We start from the raw sequence: 21,927 nt of genomic DNA, 5'->3' as shown, positions 1-21,927 counted from the left end.
GATAGTTTCAACTCATTGTGGTAAATCTCAGCGGTTCTCCAAAGTTGCCATGGATACAAACCCAGCCTGTATGGATAAGAAAAAATGTTTTGTCAGTATGTCTCCCAACTCCTCAAAAATGTCTTCTGTATTATTCGGACATACTTCAACTGCTCTCTTTCTGAGTCACACTCCATTTCTACGCTGCCTGCAATATCCGCATTAACAATTAAGGCCCAAAATGCTCACATATACATATGAAAAATTAAATAATAAAATAATTGGCTAAGGTCGGCAAAGAATCTATTCTTACTCGAAACCTCTGAATGTTAATACATGGCGACCTTGCAATTTAGCTCCGCCACCCTTCTTTCACCCATCGTCTTCCCCAGCTGTGCCTGACTGATAAGGTATATTAGTGAGGGTGCTCCTTTCTTCCAATTATTTCTTTTACATGTGTGCATAACAAGTCATGGATTCAGTGGGAGGCCAACTGCAGCCATAATTAAAAGCAATGTTGTGGGGAAAGGTCTCTTTGATCATATCTTTTCGAAACAAAAGCGAGCCTCGCTTCAGACCGAAGTCGAAGGCAAAAGATGTATAAATGTCTCAAGGGGGACAGTTCACTTCCGAAAATCAGAAATTTCTCATACCCGCGGTGCTATTTCTCCACCTAGATCGTTTCGGTGTGAGTTGCCAACTCTTGTAGTTATCGGCCATTTGTGTCTGACATCTCTGACATATAATGGAACTACACTGGGTTTATGGTGCTGAAAGCTGAATGAAAAAAAAAGAAGAAAAAAAGCATCGGAAAAACTCTTTTCAGGAATCAAGACCGAGGTACTTGGGATAATCCACAGCCCTTGTTGTGGTCAGTTCCATGTAGGAAGTACTTTCTTGGAACCGAGTCACTGAAAGGACGCGTGCATCTGCCGATGCTCAAGAGGGTTGTGCTCCTGACAGGGAGGGATGCTGACATTAAAAGCGCCCTCCTCAGCTTGCTGTAGCGTTCTCATCCATGAGTAGACGCACACTTTTATCTGTGCAGTGATACAGAAAGAAACTAGTCCCAACATTAAACTGCTCACAGTCGGGTTTGCTTTCTTTCTCTCTTTCTTTCTTTCTTTCTGAGAATCACAAGTCCAGTACCATCTAGTTCCATTCTATTCAAGAGAAGGCACACAACTAGCCCATATCTCCAAAACTTGGCAACTCACAGCAAAACAATCTAGAATGTGCACACTAGGAATACAAGTAAGAGGAAAAATATGTGTTTTGGATTTTGGGGAAAAATGGGTTCTTCTTAGGTTAGCATCGCATGCTAATTCTCATTATCCTATTCAGTTTGATAAATGATAAGAAACATGCAACAGTTTGACAACCCCATGTGTTCCAGCTAAACTCAACCCCGACCTGTGATGACCTCCAGGGACATCCGGTGTCCGGACTCTCCACGAGCGCGACTATCGGTGAGTGGACCTTACAGCTGATCTTCTGCTTTGGTTAAGCTGCTGCAGCATCATAACGCAGGCCCTTTCTTTGACATCAATAATCAATCAATGGTTAAACAGTAATCTCCGCCAGTATCAGATATCTTCCGTTCATGTGTAGGAGTTAAAACACACTGGCGATGCGTCCTACATAATTGGACCCAGTGTGCTCCGTAGATTTATTTCAAGTTATCAGAAAGGCCCAAAAAAATGCTCTTCTGAAAGTTCATTTGGAAATATCAGAACAGCCGTATGCATCAAGCGTGAGGAATCCCGTGCCCCTCAGGTCCTCTGAGCGAGTCTTTAAGAGATCATCAGACACTTACAGTAAAATGAAGAAAAACACATTGTGGTGCTCTGTGTCGCCTTTGGACTTTAAGTGTGATGTGGACTAAACAAAGAAAAAAACTGCCACCTGGCCCTGCCGCTGCTCCCGCGTCTTCGGGGATGAGTGTTGTGACGTGTAATAATGTGGAAGGAATCGTTGAGCAGGTGAAGAATGCTGTTTGCGAGACCTTGCCAGGGGCTAAACTTGTTAAAATGCAAAGTTACAGCCATTTGTTGTGTGAGGTGAAGGCGGACGGACAAGGCTAATCAGCTGTTACGTGGTGGTGGTGGTGGCGGTGATCGTTTGACCTTAGCGTGACCGTAACCCATAATGCCCCCCTCCCCCACCCCCATCGCCCCATAAAAGCAACCTTTGATGATCTACTCACGGGTGTTTAAGGACGGGAGCGCCCATTCCGTTTGCCGCAGCGGCAGAAAGTGACAGCGCGATGATTTGTGATCGGTGATTTTGGAGCCGGTCAATATGTTGCATTGATGCCTGTCTGACTTTTTTGCCCTTGAGCTGCAATGAGATTTGTTGATTTTTTTAAAATTTATTTATTTTTACTTCAATTAGTTTTATGGCCATAAATACTCGCTGTTAATACAACTTTTTAGCACTTCACTGATAAGGAATATCTGATCCTGCATCATTTTAATGAGGCGTTTCAGCTACCCTGTCGATTTTTATACAGGTGCCCCCCCCCAATTTTCCAGGTAATGCCTCGCTGCCATTCTTGCATTTCAAGTGTTCATGGTAATAATCTGAACTCTGATTGGGGCACGTCGGCAGGGAAATGAGTTGACACCATTATAGACATGGAAGCTCTGGATAAACCCATTTCCAGGCTAATTTCTCCCTCTCATCCCCTCGCTGAGAGCCTCACCGTGGCCTGTTGATACTCTGGGGAATGTCTGAAAACAATCTTGAGCGTCATCCTTTATTCGGGTGGCGTCGCTGATACAGGAGACCTCATTTGGAAATGGAAAAACAGAAAAAAAAACAAAACAAAACAAAACAAAAAAAAAGAAAAGAAAAATAAAGCTCTGTGTAAAAGTGAACAGTGCCCCCCTCCTGCTTTCAGGCGGATTTTCTGAAGCAGTGTGGCTACTGCAAACGGCAGAGGCGTCTGTGTTCCACACATACACACGCACACACACACACACACACACACACACACACACACACAGAGCACGGCATCCACCTACATCTCAGAGCAAGCATCTCTCTCCAACGCAGTGCGGCTTTAAGAGGACCGGGGCTCTTAAATCTGCGGCTGGCTCCTCCTTCAGCCCATGATGTCAGTCGGAGGGAGAGCGAGAGGGAGAGAGGTGGGCAGTATTGAGGAACTGAGTTCATACAATACTACTGAGACATCTACAGCTTAGCAGAGAGATACGGTGAACCGCCTATCCCGGCTCCTGTAAGTGATGCTGCACTGAGGCACACTTTGATCCAACTCCACCGGGGGGGCGATGCGCTCGCAGCATCCCTCCTTTAAGAGTTTTTTTGGGGGGGATCGGGAGCGTGCACAACCTCGAATCAGTCAAAACAAGTGGTTATAAAAATAAATTAGGTTTCGAGCGCTGAATCCTTTTTCCAGCAGAAGTCCATTTTTGTTCGCTGTTTTTTTTTTTCCATGTACATCCTTTTTTTGCGCTCTTGGATTGAAGTTTTTACGCGCAGGTCGAGAATTCCTTTTAACGCGCACGTGTAAGTTCGGGGTGCCGGCGATTTTTCAAGCCGGTCCAGTTAAAGTAGGGGTTTTTATATAGGCTCGGGGGATTCAAAGTTAATGTAAAAAAAAAAAAAAAAAAAGGAAAAAACAAACCCAAAACAAGCTTGGACCGATGCGTATCTCCGCCCGTGGGATTGTGAGCCCGAGACATCCGAGGAGGAATTACAGCGTCCTTTCCAAACAAAGTTGATCGCTGTGCCTGGTTTGCTTCTTTGCTTTTTTTTTTTCTTTTTCTTTTTCTCCTGCACATGAGGACCGCAGTTGTTTTTTTAGCGCATGGATAAGTTTTTGTAGTGGATAACATTTTTTTTTCTACTTGCAACGCATTTGTGCTGCCGCTTCTGATGAGGATCCTTTCTCCCCCTTCTTCCCCCCCCCGACTTCAGTTAAAATCGTGGCACTTCATTTTTTTGTAAATCAGTGATGTCTCTACGCGACGGCACTCACGGTTGATTTTTCCTCCTGTTCGCTCGGAAAAAGAAAAAAGAAAAGGTAAGCCCCGCTCCTTCATTCGTGTCTTTAATGTTTTTTTTCTTCTTCTTCTTCTTTTTTTTTACTTCAGCCGTCTCTCCAGCAAATGCGTGCACATGACTAGTCTGTCTCCTGAGCGCATTCAGACACGCTGGAGACTGCCCAGCAGCCTAATTTATGTGCTCCGTATGAAAAACCGAAATCGATGCCCCGATATCGGCGAGCATCTGTGCCGTCTGTTTTTTTTTTTTTTTTTTTTTTTTCCATCTTACAACCAGCGACATGAGCTTGGCGCAAATTTAGTGCCAGTCTTACGAGGCACTTGGATGAGTCAGTGTGCGGCGACGGCGGGTCATTTTGGTGTTGCCGTGGCTTTTTTTCCTAGAGCTGCTCCAAAAAAAGAGGAAACAGACGTCCCTCCCCACCACCACCACCACCCCCCGTCCCCGTCCCCCCGAGCACCTGATGTAAATAGAAATTATCCACGGACAGCGGTGCTGAGCCGAGCTGTCGCATTAACCGAATGTGCACCCGCGCGTCTGCGTGGTCACGACTTCGGGCGTTTATTTAGTCTTGCTCAACGCGCTGATCGTCCGGGTAGATAAGGCCCACACTTTCCAGGAGCGTCCCCGAAACTGCGGGGACTTGTCAGTGCGGGTTTTTCTCAGGGCAGCTCGGCCGCTTGAGCTCGGTGCGTGGGTGCGCGGACCAACTGCGCGCTCGTTGGTCAAGCGGGTTGCAAGAAGCCGCCACAGACCATAACCTCGGGGACTGGTGCGTTCACGCTCAGACTACAGGACCAAACGCATAAATACATAAATAAATAAATATATAACTGTTTTGTGCCAGGAATAGTTCAAATAGTCACGCTGTTAATCCCCGCTGGGCTCGAAGATTAACCGCCACAGTTGGTAGTTTTTTTGGATTCTTAATATCTTCTACCTGCTCAATATGCGATAGATTATTTCATTATTAGGGGCCCGTTGTTTTTATTTTTTAAAGACTCCCAGGAGCCCCCAACCCCAACTCCAACCGCCACCCAGCCCCCCTCCACCCCTCCCTCAGAACTCTATATTTGCTGGGGAATTAAATCAAATGGTAATGTGAAACCTTCCCAAGGTGAGCAGCGTATTCTGGCTGTAGGCGTTTATATTAAAAGAAGAGGCAGCGAGCAAATGGAAGCCGGTTGAGTGTTTGATTGATCTGAGAAACGCAGTAAAATAGAATAAAAACATTTGCTCACGCAACATTCCGTTTTATATTCATCCATAGGCGCAGGGCAACTGATCACATAGCCTGACTTAACTGTACGTGTGGGCCACCATACACCCCTCCAGTCTTCTTCCATCCCCCCCTTTGGTAAACGCAACTGAACGTGGGTAGATTCACTTTCCCAAAGAGTTCGTCAGAGTTGCTAACCTGTAGCCTCAGAGACGCCTCCAAAGGTGTTGTGGATGTTGCATGTTGTTTGCTTTGCCTTTTAGTGTGTGTGTGTGTGTGTGTGTGTGTGTTTCCCCCCCCCCATCTTACAGTTGAGTGCTCAGCAGCTCCACTGGTTGACACTCAGGCTCCATACATTAGAGATGTGTGACTGTGGAAGGCAGAAAAAAGGGCTCAGTGAAGAGTTTCTACTCCATCACTTCAGGCCATGTTTGGTTTCAGATCTTCCCCTGAATGTCGCGTTGATTGTCACAGCGTTGCAGTGGTTGAATTGTCCTTGGGTGTTGTTTTTTTTTTTTTTATTGAGCATGAGTGAAAGACCCAATGTCAGAATCCCGTTCTTGTGTCAAAAGCACATTTTCCAGCGCAAATATTTGCCACTTGTAAAAAAGAAACAAAAGTAGAAGAAAATGGTCTTTAAAACGTTTTGTGTTATCAGATAAGAAAACTAGCAAGTATCTGGTTCTGACTCTGGTTTCATTCATTGTCTGGTTTCTCTGACTGTTTATTGACCTGTCCAGATTGAAGGTCAATAAAAAAAAACCCAGGGATTTATATTTCAAAGCTAGCGTCTGAGATGACGTAACGCCACGCCGCAGTGGTCGCACTTAGCTCTTGCATTTGCATGTATGGACTGCCCTCTTGAGGTCCGTGATCGCGGCACTGTAAATTAGCGCGCCATTTTGCTAATGCAGGAGGGCTAAGAGTTATCACCTGGCGACCATTTAATCACACAAGGAGTCGCACACAACTCCTCATAGTCCAGAGTCCGTTGAAGATGTAAGAAGCGGGTTTAAGTGTGAACAGCCACCGGGATGTGCGTCCGAACGCCGCTGCCTGGGTTCAATGCAAACACTGCGTCGGATTTTCATACATCATCCGTTTCTTTGCGGCTCTGAGCGATGGCGTGACGTGCAAATCAAAGCGACGTTGTGAACTTGAATGCACGCCTTTTTGTCAGTTTTTGAAATCTGATATTAACAGTGTCACCATTGCCATTTATTTCCGAGCCTCACGTTCTTGTACGTCCTTAAATTCCAGTACGATTCAGGTAATGCAGTCAAAGTTTCCCCAAGAGATCGCAACTTTTTTTTTTTTTTTTTTTTTTTCCCTCCTCCTGCTCCTCCTCCGTGTTGTTAAGAGAATTGTTCTGGCTGCGTGGACTGAAAAAAGAACTGACTGATCTTGACAGAAACCTGGTCTGTCAGGCTGTCAGTGATCCTTAAAGCAGTTAAAAGAGAAAAAAAAATCCCAAGACAATCAGAAGTATTACCTCAACCAATGCCCCTCATTTGAAAATCTCTTTGGAATCCACAGGCAATAATGGTAGATACTGCGGCGGATACCTGCCTTTGACAGTTAAAGGACTCCAGATGTCTCGGGTCCCAGCCTTAAACTCTCTTCACTAAAAGTTTCCAGCTGATGGTATTCTTAGGGGTGAGGGTAGGGGGTGACAGCAGCTGAATGTCTCCCCATCTCGCTGCTACCTTGCGGCGGGTGCACACACCAGGAAGGCCTGTCCATCAAACCGTTGTGTAAAGTGATCCAGGGGCCGGCCTGCTCCTCTTCACTCTGCGTCTCCCAAGAGGGAGGCTTGAGTTTGCCTACTGGATTCAACCTGCTGTCTGGGGCTCAAAATAGCATTTCAGGAGACTAGTGAAATGTAAGCAAAGGAGACACTCTGACTGACACCTAGGATTCCTTTCTCCCTCCCTCTTACTTTTTTTTTTTTTCCTCCCCCTCCAGCACAATTCCCTCTCTCACCTAGCTTATCCCTCATGGACGGGTTTTATAAAGAGTTGTGACAAGTGCAAAGCCATGCAGATGTTGAAAAAAAAAAAAAAAATCACGGGTTGTGAGAAAAGAACCCATTGTTACTTAATAGAATAAAGAGGTTTTGCCGAGTATGCTCAAGGGCAACGTGCCTGTAAATTATCTTCATGCATAATTGTAGCATTCGAGCTCTGTGTTTGAAGAGAAGTGGCTCCATACATCCGTCTTCCCCCAGCACCGGCACAAACTGTTTTCCTTAACGTCACATTAGCATTGGCCACGGTGTCCTGTCTGCAGCTACATCTGTTCTCCTGCATGTACCCCGAGTCAAAAACATGCTAAACCCCTTCATCCCGCGGAACATTATTGTCACTTACAAGGGAGAGGAAATCTAGATCACGCTTTGATCTCTTCTGTTTTCTTTTTTTCATTTTTTTTTTTTTTTCACTCGGGCGAATCACATCCCATTTAAGGATGTAATTTAAACTTCATTATGCGTCGAGCGAGCTCAGCCTTGGACTGCCTGGCGATCATCACAGTGAGGCAATTGCTGCTCACTCTCAGGAAAAAAAAAAAGAAAAGATGCACACTTCAAAGTAAAGTGTGTCACAGTGGCTAATGGGATATATCTCATCAATATTTTGACGTGACGGCGCAACGCTGGCTGTGCTGCATGTGTGGAATGTATAACCCTCGCGCTGATCAATGTCAGCCACGCTTTTTCTCTGTCCAACTGTTCTTTAATGAGTCTCATGTGACTGCTTTATGAAACGTGTGAAAAGAAAATCTGTCTTTACAGGCTGCCCGAATGCCTTGCAATTGTTGCTGATTCAAAACCGGCTTAATTAAATTCTTATTTTTAATCAATTCCCCTTTGTCGGTAGGCCGAGAGCTTCAATGGCTATGAACGCTGTTGCCTTGCCAATTTAGAGAACCCCTGTAGTGCAGTTTAGGTAGTCATACCTTTTCTACTGGATATTGTTTGACTCATGTAAATGGATGGATGGAAATTTCATAAAGTAGGAAAATATTACGGCTCCCAGTGAGCAATTTGCGGGTCCCTTGTTACTGCAGGTATGTTCGCATTCGCACCACCAGCTGTATGTCGTTGCCGTGATGGCTGTCACACAATTCTTGCCTTACTTTGAAGAGAACGGACGTTTGATTTCCCGGCTGCTGCTCTATAAATAATATCTCGAGGAAAATCATATTAGATTGATAAAAAATACTCAGGGGAGTGTTGGACCTAAACACACAGGGGGATGTGAGCAATGAAATTATATTCGCGGTTAAATATATTGCGCTGGGATGCACATGGGGGCTTTTTATGAGACGTAAACAAAGGCACGCATTGGTGGCTTTACCCTGATACGTCATCGCGCACCCAAAAACGATCTCAAGACCAGAAAAGTGCTTCTCTGGTTCTACTGAAAGAAAGAAAAAATGCTGAACATGGATATGCATTTATAATTACACCACATTACCACAGCTGTAATGTCAAAAGCACATCAAAGCCTGCCTGGCCATGCCTTTACAGAGAGGATTCCATCAAATATAAATATATGCAAGGAATAGATTAAATAAATGAACGAGTCAAAATGTCAGCGAGCAAACCACACAAAGTAACTGCGCCAATAACTGACTAAATAACCTACTAATTAACTGGTGGAGAGCAGTCAATATTTCATGCAAGCATATACTGGCAGGGAAGGCGTCGCCGAGTGTGACTCCTTCATCCTCTTCCAATGACCTACTTGGGTTTTGGCAATTGGGGTTGTTGCCCTTTGGCAAGCAGTCGGTGGTATAAAACAAGTAAAGATTTTGTAGAACAACAGCATCAAACGAAGTGGCAGCCAACACAAGAAGACTTATTAATCAATTATATTTGGTGATGGCAAAACTCAATTCGCACTGCACTTTTTCCGTTTAAGTTTTTTTATCACAGGCATCACTCAGTAAACTGGATGCTGTTTAAATTTGACGTCGGGAGAAAGCACATTCATCAGGATGTAATGAAGTTATGATTAAATTTCGCTAATTTGACTGATGGCTGCTCCCACAATAAATAATTTCACGTTGTTGTCTCTTTCCGCTGCGGTTCCTCTAAACAGTGCTCTTATCATATTGTGTGTGTTTACACACATGGGCGTTCATGAAATATTTGCGAGCTCAATTGTTTACATTCAGAGCAAATGAGGTTGTCCATTAATAGCTGCTGTCAAGCGTTTACTGCGAGTATGTTTGTGTGTTCATGCATGGAAGCACGGATGCTTAAGGCTCAATTCCGCTGCCTCCGAATCAGCTCAAGTGTGGATGCGAGGTGCACTTTATGGAGACACCACTGCACCATATTGACTCACATTGACTCAGATATGAAAGTTCCTCTCTGTGCCGTGTCCCTTTTTTTTTTTTCCCCCCGCGTGCACAGTAGTTTGTGAACAAGCTCTTTCAAAGCAAAACAATTTTATCGCAACAGTGAACTCAACTGCTTTCAGGCGTCTCAATAAAAATATGAAAGGGTTCATTACAGTGATGAAATGGATTGATGGAATATGTGAACTGCTAACCTTTACGTGTCTGCTTGCTCAGTGGATGTCATCAAAGGTTAATTGTGTAAAACCGCCGTTAATTTGCTCTCAAAGACATGGGAAGGATGTGGGCTCATAACTAGTTAGAATGAATAGGTCAAGTTGAAAACTCTCCGTGAGGGAGAATAGTACTAATTACAGCAGAGCTTGAAGGCCATGTCACTTTGTGCATTGACATTGTGTGTTCTGTCTCCCTTCTCTTTTTTTTTTTTTTGTTTCTCTCTGTCTCGCTTTTCTTGTGGCAGAATTGCTGCTGTAGAAGTGAAGCCCCAATCCACTCTTGAGTATGGACTTAGCAAGTCAGGCTCATGCGCTGGTGGTCTTGCTCACCTGTGTGGTCTTGCTATGCCGGGCCCAGGAGAGGGACTACACGGTGAAGGAGGAGCAGCCAGAGAACGTCCGCATCGGGAACCTGCGCAAGGACCTGGACCTCAACCTGGACCCCAACATCAGGCTATCCTCGCCGCTGCAGTTCAAGCCTGTGTACAAGACAGGTGACGTGCCTTTGGTGAGGGTGGAGGCCAACACGGGGGAGATCTTTACCACCGGTCACAGAATCGACCGGGAGAAGCTGTGCTCTGGGGTCTTCGCTGAGAAACGCTGCTACTATGAGATCGAGGTGGCCGTGCTGCCCGACGAGATCTTCAGATTGGTCAAGATCCGCTTCCTGATCGAGGATGTAAATGACAACGCGCCGCTTTTCCAGTCCACTGTAATCAACATCTCCATCCCAGAGAACACAGCCATCAACACCCGATACCCGGTGCCCTCGGCATTTGACCCCGACGTAGGAATCAATGGGATCCAACATTACGAGCTGGTCAAGGTGAGGCTCCCTCCTGTTTCATTCCTCACACCTGCACACCTGAAAATGAAGAGGCATTCTGCTGTGTTTAGGGTGAACATATTAACCGCTGGGGCATTTTCCAAACCCATCGTGCCTTTGCTATTGTAGGTTTATTGTAAAAACTTATGTTAGGAGTGTTGCTGTGCATGAAAATTCTGTTCAGTGTTGGGTTGGTGAGGTTGATACCATAAGGCCAGATTTCTAGAGATCTTGAAAATATATTTACCCTTCAAAAATGCTAGGACTGGGTTATAAAATATGAAGGTAGTTTTCAGTACATATTTTAGGGGATGAAAATAATTCAGATACTGTGTGAATATTGATATTTTGGCTGATATACACACAAGTTTTCCAGCGATCCCTCAAATGCGGTTATGAAAGAAACACTTGTGACAAAAATATGTAATTAAAGCAGGATGTACAACTTTATAGTCTAAATTAACATCAGTGAAGTGAAACAGTAAACTTCACTCAAAATGTAATCATTTCAATTCGCCCAAGTATTGTTTCCTGCCCTATCATAATATCAGCGAATCAATATATCAGTCTGGCACTAATTAACAGATTGTGATCATCAGTAATATGATGACTAAGTGGGTAAAGGCAAGTATTGGAACAAGTAGGACAGTCTGTTCGTCTGGTCAGCCAAACCCAGATGCAACAACAACAATATATCAGTACATCACCCGACCCTACCTGGAGTTCTACTTCTTCATTTATGAATGCTGATCTCGTGCTGATACAGAGCCTGGGAACATACCAGTCATGACTCATATATATATTTTATTTGATATTTTGTGAATTGTCAGCTTCGATTGAATAATTAATAATGACAAACATCCTGAGCTGAATTTCTAAGTGCATATTCACCCCACTAAAAGTGAAGTTGATAGAAGCTATTACAGGATATCTGCGATCTCTCGGCTAAACTAAAAGCCATCTTGTACAAATTAATTTAGCACAATGGCGACTGAGTGAAAGATATTGAAAGATACGGGGGCCTGAAGCCTCACGATGCCAGTGCAGTCTTCAGGTTCGACGTTAGCAAAATGAATAGGCCTTTTCTGGAAATCCGGGTCCGGAACAATTACGTCTGTTACATTTGATGAACCAAAAGACCACGTAGCAATCCATCGAGGAGAAACACTTAAAGAGAGATAAAAACCGGATAGAAGGTATGAAATGAATCGTCTCTTCAAATGATCTAATGGATGACTGTCTCCGGTGCAAGCAGAATATTATTAGTCAGCACACATATTATTGATGAATGTCTGACACAATGCGATGCCTGCAGCATGCCACCTGTCTATATCAGGTCTGATTAGTTGGCTATTTTTAATCAGGAAGTTCTCCCAACATTTTTTTTTTTCTTTTTGCCAGATTTTTCATCCCTCGTGCTTCTAATGCACTTTGATTGAGCTTCTGCATTGTAGCTCCTGCTGTAAACCTGCTGCATTACTATAGAGCTTTAGCGCTGTGGTGTACAGCCATATAGGAAATTAATTTTGACTTGTTGAAAATATGACCTACTTTTTTCATAAAGCTGAATATGTCATGAGGCCTGCAATCTTTTACACCAGCCGTTAATATGTCCATATGCTTTATTTCATTATGAGAGAAGGCTGTAAAGAAGGGGGAAGTTTTTCGCCATGTACAGTAATATCAGAGTAACACGCCGAGGAAAAATGCACACGCAGCATATACAGCATGTCCAATTTTCGAGCAACAGGTTACATGTGCCAGTAGATCCAAGCAAGGGAGAGGGAATGTACTATATTATGTTAATCGGTGTCTCATGTAGAACTAGGAAAAAGCCTTTCTTCATCATCTAATTGATGCTTTATTAAACTGCGGTGCAATATTCTCCGTTGCCTAATGGAGTCGGCCCTAAATCTTGAAATGTGGGATAATATCATGCACTCTTCATTTACAGTCTAGACAACACTCGGTTCTTTGTGGATAGATGGATATTGGAGATGACATGAGCTCTTTCAAATGGAGTGTAATTAAAGGGGGAGATGCGAGCACTCTGGAGGGAAACCTAAACAAAATAAATAAAGGGAGGTTACAGGATTTGAGAGCACGGTGCAGAAATGACAAGTCCATCTTGGTGCCTCGGATGAAGTTAACACTGGCTTGGAATGAACAGAATCGTTGCCGTCCGTGTCTGCTTTGAATACCAATTTGCATTTTTAAAGAGTCCCACTGCCAAGGCCTCTCCAGCGCGATGTCCTGAATTGTTTATGCCTGGAAAATCACCAACCAAATGTTCTGCTCATTATGATGATCATCTGCAATCATTTTTTTTTTTTGTTTTTTTTGTTGCCCTTTCCACAATATAAAGCTTTCTTAAATCCTCGCCTAGACTGTGGTCGGATTATCTCTCGCAGGAAATTCTTCTTTGAGCATCCTCAGCACGCCGTCCCTGATTCAGTTCTTCTCATTATGTTCTTATTGTACTCGAGATTAATTTCCTTGTGTTCCAGATTCCATATGAGTCTAGCACAGGGAGGAGCATTAAAAGAGCAAGAACATTTTTCAACCTTTGGTATCTTTTATTTTAGGAGTGCAGCAGAAAGCCAAGGGTTTAGTGGGGAAGGAATGTGCAAGCACTTCCTAGAATAGCTCCTGGCTGCTAAGCCACCCTTGGACTATCTTTGTATGGTCCTGAGAGATTTGTCTCAGAAGCTCCCCTCAGAACGATAGTTTGCCCAGTTTTCTGTTGTGTAGGGCACGGTGCTGAAATTGCGACCATTGTGTATCACAGTGAGCGATACTCAATGGTACGTCACTCCACATGTGGCGTGCCTCAGTTGTCAACATACAGAAGGCATGAAAGAAGTGTGGCAGCCTTTATTTGTACAGCTTTGTCCTTTTCCAAAGCTCTGAGGGACAGCGGGTAATTCCATCCTACACAGTGCTCTAGCCCGGCACATAATAGGCGGTAATCACAGTTTGAGTGAAACTCTGACATCAGTGTAGTGCAGCGGCGTGTTACGTCACCTGAACTGCAGGGGAGGCGTCCTAAGAAATGGTCAAGGTCAGAGAAAGCAATCACATGCATGGATGGAGGTGGATCTCCCATGAAAGCAGATTTGATCAGTTTACATATTCACAGGATAACTCGGTGGCCAACACACAATCTCACTCGAGGCTAAAGGAGATTCTGCTGGTTGGGATTTTGACTCTTTGCAACCATTGCCCCCTTCTCTTGCCTTACCTCCAGCGATATATGATTTTCAGCGTCACGCGCTACATTAGACCAAGTTGCATCTTAGCCATCATCTTCAGACACATTGAAAGTGGGCGTCTTGTTCAAGTCATTTCATGTAGATCAGCGTTCTGCTGCTGGCTGGGCTATGCCTCCCTGGCAAATTGGATGATGAAGTGGGTGTCTGTATTTTGGTTGGGCGATCTGGAGGGCTCTTGGACTTAACCTTTTGCCACCTACCGAGGTTTTTCCTGGGGTACGTTTCGCTCCACTTGGTTACAACACGACTATCCAAAATATACCTAAGATTTTTAAGCGGATGGAGTGGTGTTTTTGTCGGTACTCCAAGTAGGAGCTTGAATAATTTTATTCCAAACTGATTCTAACTTTGCATGTGAAGATGCAAAATTTATTCAAGCTCCATTCCCAAGCAGCAAGAGAAATTTGATTAATGCACTGCATGGTGCCTATAGGCAGTGAAAGGACTTTTGGGCAGAGAGCTCACAGTCTAGCGTTTCCAGTTTTCATTAGCATCCTATTTTGACACATCATCCTCTTCCAGGGGTTGACAAAAGGAGACAAACAATTCCCAGCTTCTTTTGTCTTAATTATATGCATGAGATCATTGCCAGGGGCAGGAGTGTGTGAGGTATGGAGAGGCAGAAAGAGGCAGGAAGGAGAGAAAGCGAGAGAGGGAGGCAGAGAGGGGGTTTCTATCAGCATTATAAAGAGGTGCTATAGCTTATGATGAATAGCCCTCCCCAGTTAGCCCCATCCATGGGCATCACCGTGACTAGAGTCTTCCTGATATATTCACAGCCCAATCTCAGTCTCCTCTTAGTTTTAATAAGGTCATCAACTTGACTGAAAGATGCATCCACTGATAATCTGAGGCGCCTGTCTGCAGAACAGGGTTCAGAGTCATCCTTCCCTCATCATCAGCCACCTCTGCTTCTGTCAGTGTCCCTCAATCATTTTCATTTAAATAAGCCTACTCTGATTAGATTGTGTACCTCTCACATCCCACATATACATCGCCCCGATCCCTCTCTCATCACTGCAGAGACGTGTGGGCTCTGCAATGTGGAATGAATGGCGAATCATCCGGCGACAAACACCTGTACAGTATATATATGTGGCGAGAGGGTGACGCGTGGCATAATGTGCGCACTTAACCGTTTAGACAGCTTTGTCCTTCTCGCTCAGCCGTAGGGTTTCCAGTGAGTGATTCATGCTAGTATTTGGCCTTTTCTTAGCCTGCCCTAGATCTTATCACAATCCACCAGACTAATTTTGCATTCACGGGGATGCACAGCCTGAGAGATAGCTCTCTTCAACTTATTGAAATGCACTGAGTGCTGTCTTGTCAGTTGTAAAATTGTGTGAAACCAAGACAAAAGCATAGAGGAAATGCTGGCTCATAAATCATTGTGCAGCATTCCCTTTGACACATCCTAACTCAACATCCTACTATTAACATCAGGCTTTGCCAAATATCAGTGTGCAGATACTCAGCTACTGTGCCGAATCTGTGAACTATTCAAACAACTGAGGATTGAGGAGCTTTGTGCGGATGGAGCAGTGCTTAGCAGTAAGAGCCCAAGGAATGTTGCTTTGGACCTTTCAGTTACGACAGAAATAGTTGTGCAACGTACACAAAGCTGCGGCACAGTTCATCCATAAGGCAGTATCTCTGCATTTCCTCATATATATTTATACGCCATGTCCTCTTATCCCTGTGTGATTTCTGCTTGCCAGAAGGATCACAAAATCAGGTCTGAAAGATCACTGCTGCAGCGTTGGCTGGTTTAAGTAGTTCTGTCAATCACTGACATGTTGACAACGTTCCCTCAGCAAGCAGTTTTTCACTGTACACAATAATTTACATGCTGCAGCTGCACGTTTCCTTGTCTCGGCTGTGTTGGCACAAGGACGGTTCTAGGTTTTAAAACATGCTGAGGACTCTTGTGCTCACAATTTGGTTGAAATGTTCCATCCTTGAACGAGGAGAATGTATATATCTTAATCTCATTTGATAGCTGTGCCTAGACAGAGTAATCTCTTCCAACATTATGTGCAGCATGAAGCTTATCTCTTTAAAGAGGATGCTTTTTCTTGTTTTACCATGAAACTGCTTCTGACTGAAAGAGCTTCAAAGGGCTTCTTTGTTTCATAATGTGCATGCAGCTCATTCATGGGCTTGATCTTCTTCTTATTTCCTCCCCCTACTCTCTCTTTCTCTCCTTTTTTCTGTCACTTGTCTCTCTCCCTCCCTGGTCCACCCTTCCCCTCCACTCTCTTATAATTTGAAAACACGCCTGGATCCATACCATACCCCATCAGAAATTGTAAATATCAGTGCTGATTTTTTTTTTTTTTTTGGGGGGGTGGAAGGCAATTACTCTTAACAGCCAGTGCCACTGCCTCTGGTTTCTCATGGGGATTACTTATGCATTTGTTTTCATTTTCCTCCGGCTTTACTTTTGCCTAGATTTAGCCCTGCTTGAGCAAAAAGGCTTTCTAATATGCAGGATTGTTCACTCCCTCCTCTTAATCTATAACGATCTGGTCTGGCAGTATATTTAAAATGGAAGCTTAGTGGTGTGTCTCAAATTCATGCTGTTTGTCTTCCATTATGAAGCCGAAAAGTCACAAGGCTGCCTGCTGTATTCTACCTTGACACAAGATGGGAAGATAGAGTGCAATCTCATTTTAGTGGAGGCAGAGGAAATCTGATGAGGGGGCTAAAGAGCTAAATGAAACCCCTCCAAGCAGTAGCTGCAAGGAGAGATGGATTTGATCGCATTTTTTTATTACAATGATTGGTCATTTTATAAAAGGATTAGTAAACACACATTTGGTATGTTTCCGGTGCTTGTATTGCATGGCATAGCATTTAAAACAAGCTAGTGATGTTTTCAAATGCATTTGATTTACTGCTATCCAACCGAGATGAGTGGAGCAGAGCCAAGAACCAGCTGCCTTGTTTAAGAATTTCCTGGGCCGTTTAATTTGCTCTTGACATTCATCACTGTCTAAAAGCCTGATTCTAAGAAGGGTTACAAATGAACCTGAGTAACCTAAGGAAATACCTCGACAAGCTGCTTGGCTTTTTGAGACGACTGAAAAATCTCCAATCTAGGAACAAAAAGGATGAACATTTTATGCATCGCTAGAGCAATCTGTACTTCTATTTGTGAAATTTTGATATTCTCACTCGCGGATGTGTCAGTCACGGCTTTACAACTCGCACATCATATGTCACCCTCAAATCGTATAAAGAAAAACTAAGAGCGGAATCAACAAAACAGTCAAAACAACAGTCAAAACATCTGCGTGTAAAACCGTGTGTGTGGTATTCTCTTCTAAATGTTATGATTACTAAACCGAATAAACATAACTCAAAATGTCATCTTGTCTTCGCAGAGCGTCAGCGAGTTTGGCTTAGACATCATCGAGACTCCTGAAGGCGACAAGTGGCCGCAGCTCATCGTTCAACAGAACCTGGATCGCGAGCAGAAGGACACCTTCGTCATGAAGATAAAGGTGGAGGACGGTGGCAACCCTCCCAAGTCCAGCACTGCCATTCTCCAGGTCACCATCTCTGATGTCAACGACAATCGTCCAATCTTCAAGGACAGTGAGCTGGAGGTCACAGTCCCGGAGAACGCCCCCATGGGGACGTCGGTCGCTCAGCTTCACGCAACGGACGCAGACTTGGGTTCCAACGCACAGATCCACTTCGCCTTCAGCAACCAGATCTCTGCCTCAACCAAACGTCACTTTGCCATCGATAGCTCTACAGGACTGATCACTGTGAGGCAGCCACTGGACAGGGAGGTAACTCCTGTTCATAAACTCATCGTGCTTGCCAGTGATGGCAGCTCCACCCCCTCCAGAGCCACGGTGATTGTTAATGTAACAGACGTTAATGACAATGTTCCCACCATAGACACTCGCTACATTATCAACCTGGTTAATGGGACTGTTCTTCTGTCTGAGAATGCACCTCTCAACACCAAAATAGCCCTAATTACTGTTACTGACAAGGATGCAGATCTTTATGGCAAAGTAGCTTGCTACACTGACCATGATGTTCCTTTTCGGTTGAAGCCTGTCTTTAATGATCAATTTTTACTAGAGACAGCTGCCCCCCTAGATTATGAGACGACTCGAGAATATGCAATTAAGATAGTGGCCTCGGATAGGGGGACGCCTCCTTTGAACACTTCAGCTATGGTTTTAATTAAAATCAAGGATGAGAACGACAATGCGCCAATCTTCCCCCAGCCGGAAATCCAACTTTCCATACCAGAGAACAATGACCCCTCTACACAGTTAATAAAAATCAGCGCCACTGACGCAGACAGCGGACATAATGCTGAGATTATTTATACTCTTGGCCCTGATGCGCCTGATGGGTTTAACATAGACAGACGGTCAGGAATCCTCTCTGTTGGCAAACGACTGGACAGAGAGAAGCAGGAGAGGTACTCATTCACTGTCATAGCGAGGGACAATGGCTCCGCGTCCCTGCAGAGCAATGTCACTGTCAGGCTAATCGTCCAGGACCTTAATGACAACAGCCCGGCTTTCACACACCCTGAGTACAACTTCTATGTGCCTGAGAACCTGCCTCTCGATGGAACTGTCGGGTTAATCACAGTGACGGACTCAGATGCGGGAGATAATGCTGTTATAACGCTGTCCATTTTGAACGGGAAAGATAATTTCATCATCGACCCCCAAACTGGTGTGATCAAGCCCAATATCACCTTTGATAGGGAGCAGCAAAGCTCTTACACATTTATGGTCAAGGCAGTTGATGGAGGGCAACCTCCGAGCTCCTCCTACGCCAAGGTCACTATCAATGTAGTCGACGTGAACGACAATCGCCCTGTGTTCGTCATCCCATCCTCCAATTACTCATATGACCTAGTGCGAACCACCACCACCCCTGGCGCTGTGGTCACCAGAGTGTTTGCCATTGACAATGACACAGGTAGGAATGCTGAGCTGCAGTACAGTATTATCAGCAGCATCATCATCACATCTAGGGTCTCCCCTCGAGGTCTCTTCACCATCAACACAACAACGGGTAACATAACGCTGCAGGAGAAAATAGTGGCAGCTGATCAGGGGCTGCATAGGCTGGTAGTCAAGGTCAAAGATCTAGGCCAGCCTGAGTCATTACATGCTATTGCACTCATTCACTTGTTTGTCAATGACACTGTGTCAAACGCTACCTTTATTCAAGAGCAGCTGCGAAAAAGTATGGAGACACCCTTGGACCGTAACATAGGGGACAGTGAGGTAACTCCTCAAGCCAACGGATATGTGATTGTTGTCATAGCTATCATAGCAGGGACCATGACTGTCATCTTGGTGATATTTGTGACTGCCTTGGTGCGCTGCCGGCAGACACCCAGACACAAAGTGGTACAGAAGGGCAAGCAGAGTGGCGAGTGGGTATCACCCAACCAAGACAACCGTCAGATCAAGAAGAAGAAGAAGAGAAAGAAGCGATCCCCAAAGAGCCTCCTGCTGAACTTTGTGACCATAGATGAATCCAAGCCTGACGACCCAACCCATGAGCATGTAAATGGTACACTGGATCTCCCTGTGGAGTTAGAGGAGCAAACCATGGGGAAGTACAACTGGGCCACCACGCCCACCACCTTCAAACCCGACAGCCCAGATTTAGCCAAGCATTACAAGTCAGCGTCCCCTCAGCCTACATTTCAAATCAAACCGGAGACTCCAGTGGCCCCAAAGAAACACCATGTGATCCAGGAGCTCCCATTGGACAACACGTTCGTGGTGGGCTGTGACTCACTCTCCAAGTGCTCATCGACTAGCTCCGACCCCTACAGTGTCTCAGAGTGCAGCTGTCAGGGGGGATTCAAGACTGCAGGGCAAATCACCACCCGACAGGTAATTCATGACTTCCTTTTTAAACCCACCCACACTAGTCCCCACTCACACTCCCCTTGCTGTCCCATGGTAGGTGATGTGAAAGGGGGAGGGTGGCAGCATGGAGGCAGGGGATTTTCCCACACAGACCATGACCATGTCTACATGAATGTCATATGCACTTAAAAGAACGACTGGGCTCGAGACTTGCAATGAAACGAAAGAATAAAACATTAATTGTTGCCATTAATACAGGAAACCTTTCACTGTACGGATTGTTATCAGTTCATGTATTCACCCGCCTTCATAAGCATCCATAATTCCATAATCATTTACAAAAATACATGCGTAGGTCAATTTCATATTCAAAAGTGTGAGTAATGGCAGCAGTGCAATTAGGATGGCTAGCTATTTAAAATTTCAGTGTGAGTGGTTGGTGGCAATGTAGCCTGATTTAGATGAGCCCGGGATAGGCGGCAATGATTGAACTCTCTCCTGATGTATTTAAGGTCAAGGGCGAATGATGCTGTGTGCTAATCTATTTGACTGACATGTTATAACAAGGCGAGCACAAAATAAATATGACAGCCAGAGTGGCAATTCATCAGGTATTCATTTAAGCAAAAAAGTGTGAAGGTAATGGCACAAAACGAAACAAAAAAAAAATCCTCTGACGTGCTAAAACAACTTGACAAATAATCCCACTTTTTGTTGCTTCTGTCCTCAAAATATTAAGTGCTGCCTTAACTATGCCAGTGAGGCTTTGTGGGAGAGAAGCTCATTTGAATGCCAAGGTACAGCAAAGGGCTTATGATTCCCTAAGAGATATGTGCCAAATGCGAAGTGCCCCAATAAATAAAAGCTGGCGAGGGAAATAAATGTAAATCAGAGGTAAGGAGAGGTGGCCTTGCTCTGTGTTGACAGCCGGAGCCGAGCGCTGTGGGGAAGACTGAGTACTGCTCCGGGGCGGGGGAGGGGGTCACAGGGATCAAGGTGACGCATAGCCTTTAGACCAATATACTTAAACACCAAGGGAGCAGTAGTCCATAAAAAAAAAGCCTGCCTGGTCGACGTTGCATTTAGCCCATAAATGCTCTTCTTTAATGACCCCAATTATTGTTATAAATGGCATATGTAGATACACATTCTTTACAGTCTTTAAATTAGCTCACATAGGAGAGGGTGTAATGGCGTCACAACAATGGTTCACCCCAGTGATGTGTTGCAGCTCGTGTTAGAGGCTGCGATCTTTGTATCCCTAACACATGACAAAGTATGTACATGCTCACGTTTGACCTGCTATCACGAGCACAATGGAACTAATCACGGCTGACTAGGCCGCGTGCAGGGTACCAATTTGCTCATGATGATGTGTGTACTCATAGTTTCACATACTCAGTTGAATTTGCTGGCTTTGTCAATCATTTTTTGTTGCTTTATTTTTTTCATTTCTTTTAAAGTTATTTTACTTTACTTTTTAAAGATTTCTTGCGGGTTTGGTTGTTGCTTGGTTGCACTGGCTTTCATTTTTGTTTCTGTTTTGATCATAATTATCACATCTGCCATTCATCCAATTCTGGGTCAATTTCATGATATTGCATCAATAATTGATTTTGTTTGATGAGGTGCTTGCTTTTGTTTGTGTCTAGCCTCATGTTGCCTTGGTTCATTCTTCCTTTTTTTCGCTCCCAGTGCGCCTCTGTGTGACATCTAGCAAGCATTAAAATTCCTTATGGCATAGTTTTGGTAAATGACTGTTGATCCCGCAAAATATTGTGCTTCGGATAATTTATCAAGACACCCACACGGATTTGATAGTCATTGCCTTCAACCACCTTTTATTTAAAACCCTAGTCAAAAGCTATGCGCTGCCGTGGTACATTATACATAAGCCTACTACATGCCCTTGGTACCAAAGATTTAATTTATAATGTGTTTATACAACACACTGACGAGTTGTCAGGATGATTTCCCTGTGTTACTGATAGTGACTGCCCTGAAATATGCAGAAATATTCAGACTGTGTTCCACAATTCCGAATTATTATCCGTCATGAATTTTATGCATCAAGGATTCAAATTGATTTTCACTTATGTTGCTGATCAGAGTGGAGTATTTTTGTCAGAATAATTTAAAATCGATGAATATA

General features: G+C 44.3%; 1 protein-coding gene across 3 annotated transcripts in view; it reads left to right on the top strand.

Moving 5' to 3' along the window:
- pcdh11 (protocadherin 11) overlaps window positions 1-21,927 on the top strand; it is a 150,911-nt gene that overhangs the window by 8,962 nt on the left and 120,022 nt on the right. For 2 of the 3 annotated variants that reach the window (XM_037076892.1, XM_037076894.1), the window contains 3 exons: window positions 1,376-1,448; window positions 10,053-10,633; window positions 17,292-19,799. In XM_037076892.1, the coding sequence (XP_036932787.1) occupies window positions 10,094-10,633; window positions 17,292-19,799 (3,048 nt within the window). In that variant the 5' untranslated portion in view covers window positions 1,376-1,448; window positions 10,053-10,093. Of the gene's footprint in view, window positions 1-1,375; window positions 1,449-3,006; window positions 4,028-10,052; window positions 10,634-17,291; window positions 19,800-21,927 lie in introns of those variants that run through there. The other variant, XM_037076893.1, reaches the window with a different exon arrangement.

This window comes from Acanthopagrus latus, chromosome 18 (assembly GCF_904848185.1).
Source record: "Acanthopagrus latus isolate v.2019 chromosome 18, fAcaLat1.1, whole genome shotgun sequence".
NCBI lineage: Eukaryota > Metazoa > Chordata > Actinopteri > Spariformes > Sparidae > Acanthopagrus > Acanthopagrus latus.
The sequence above is the reverse complement of the archived record's forward strand: the minus strand, read 5'-3'. Positions and strand labels throughout refer to the sequence as shown.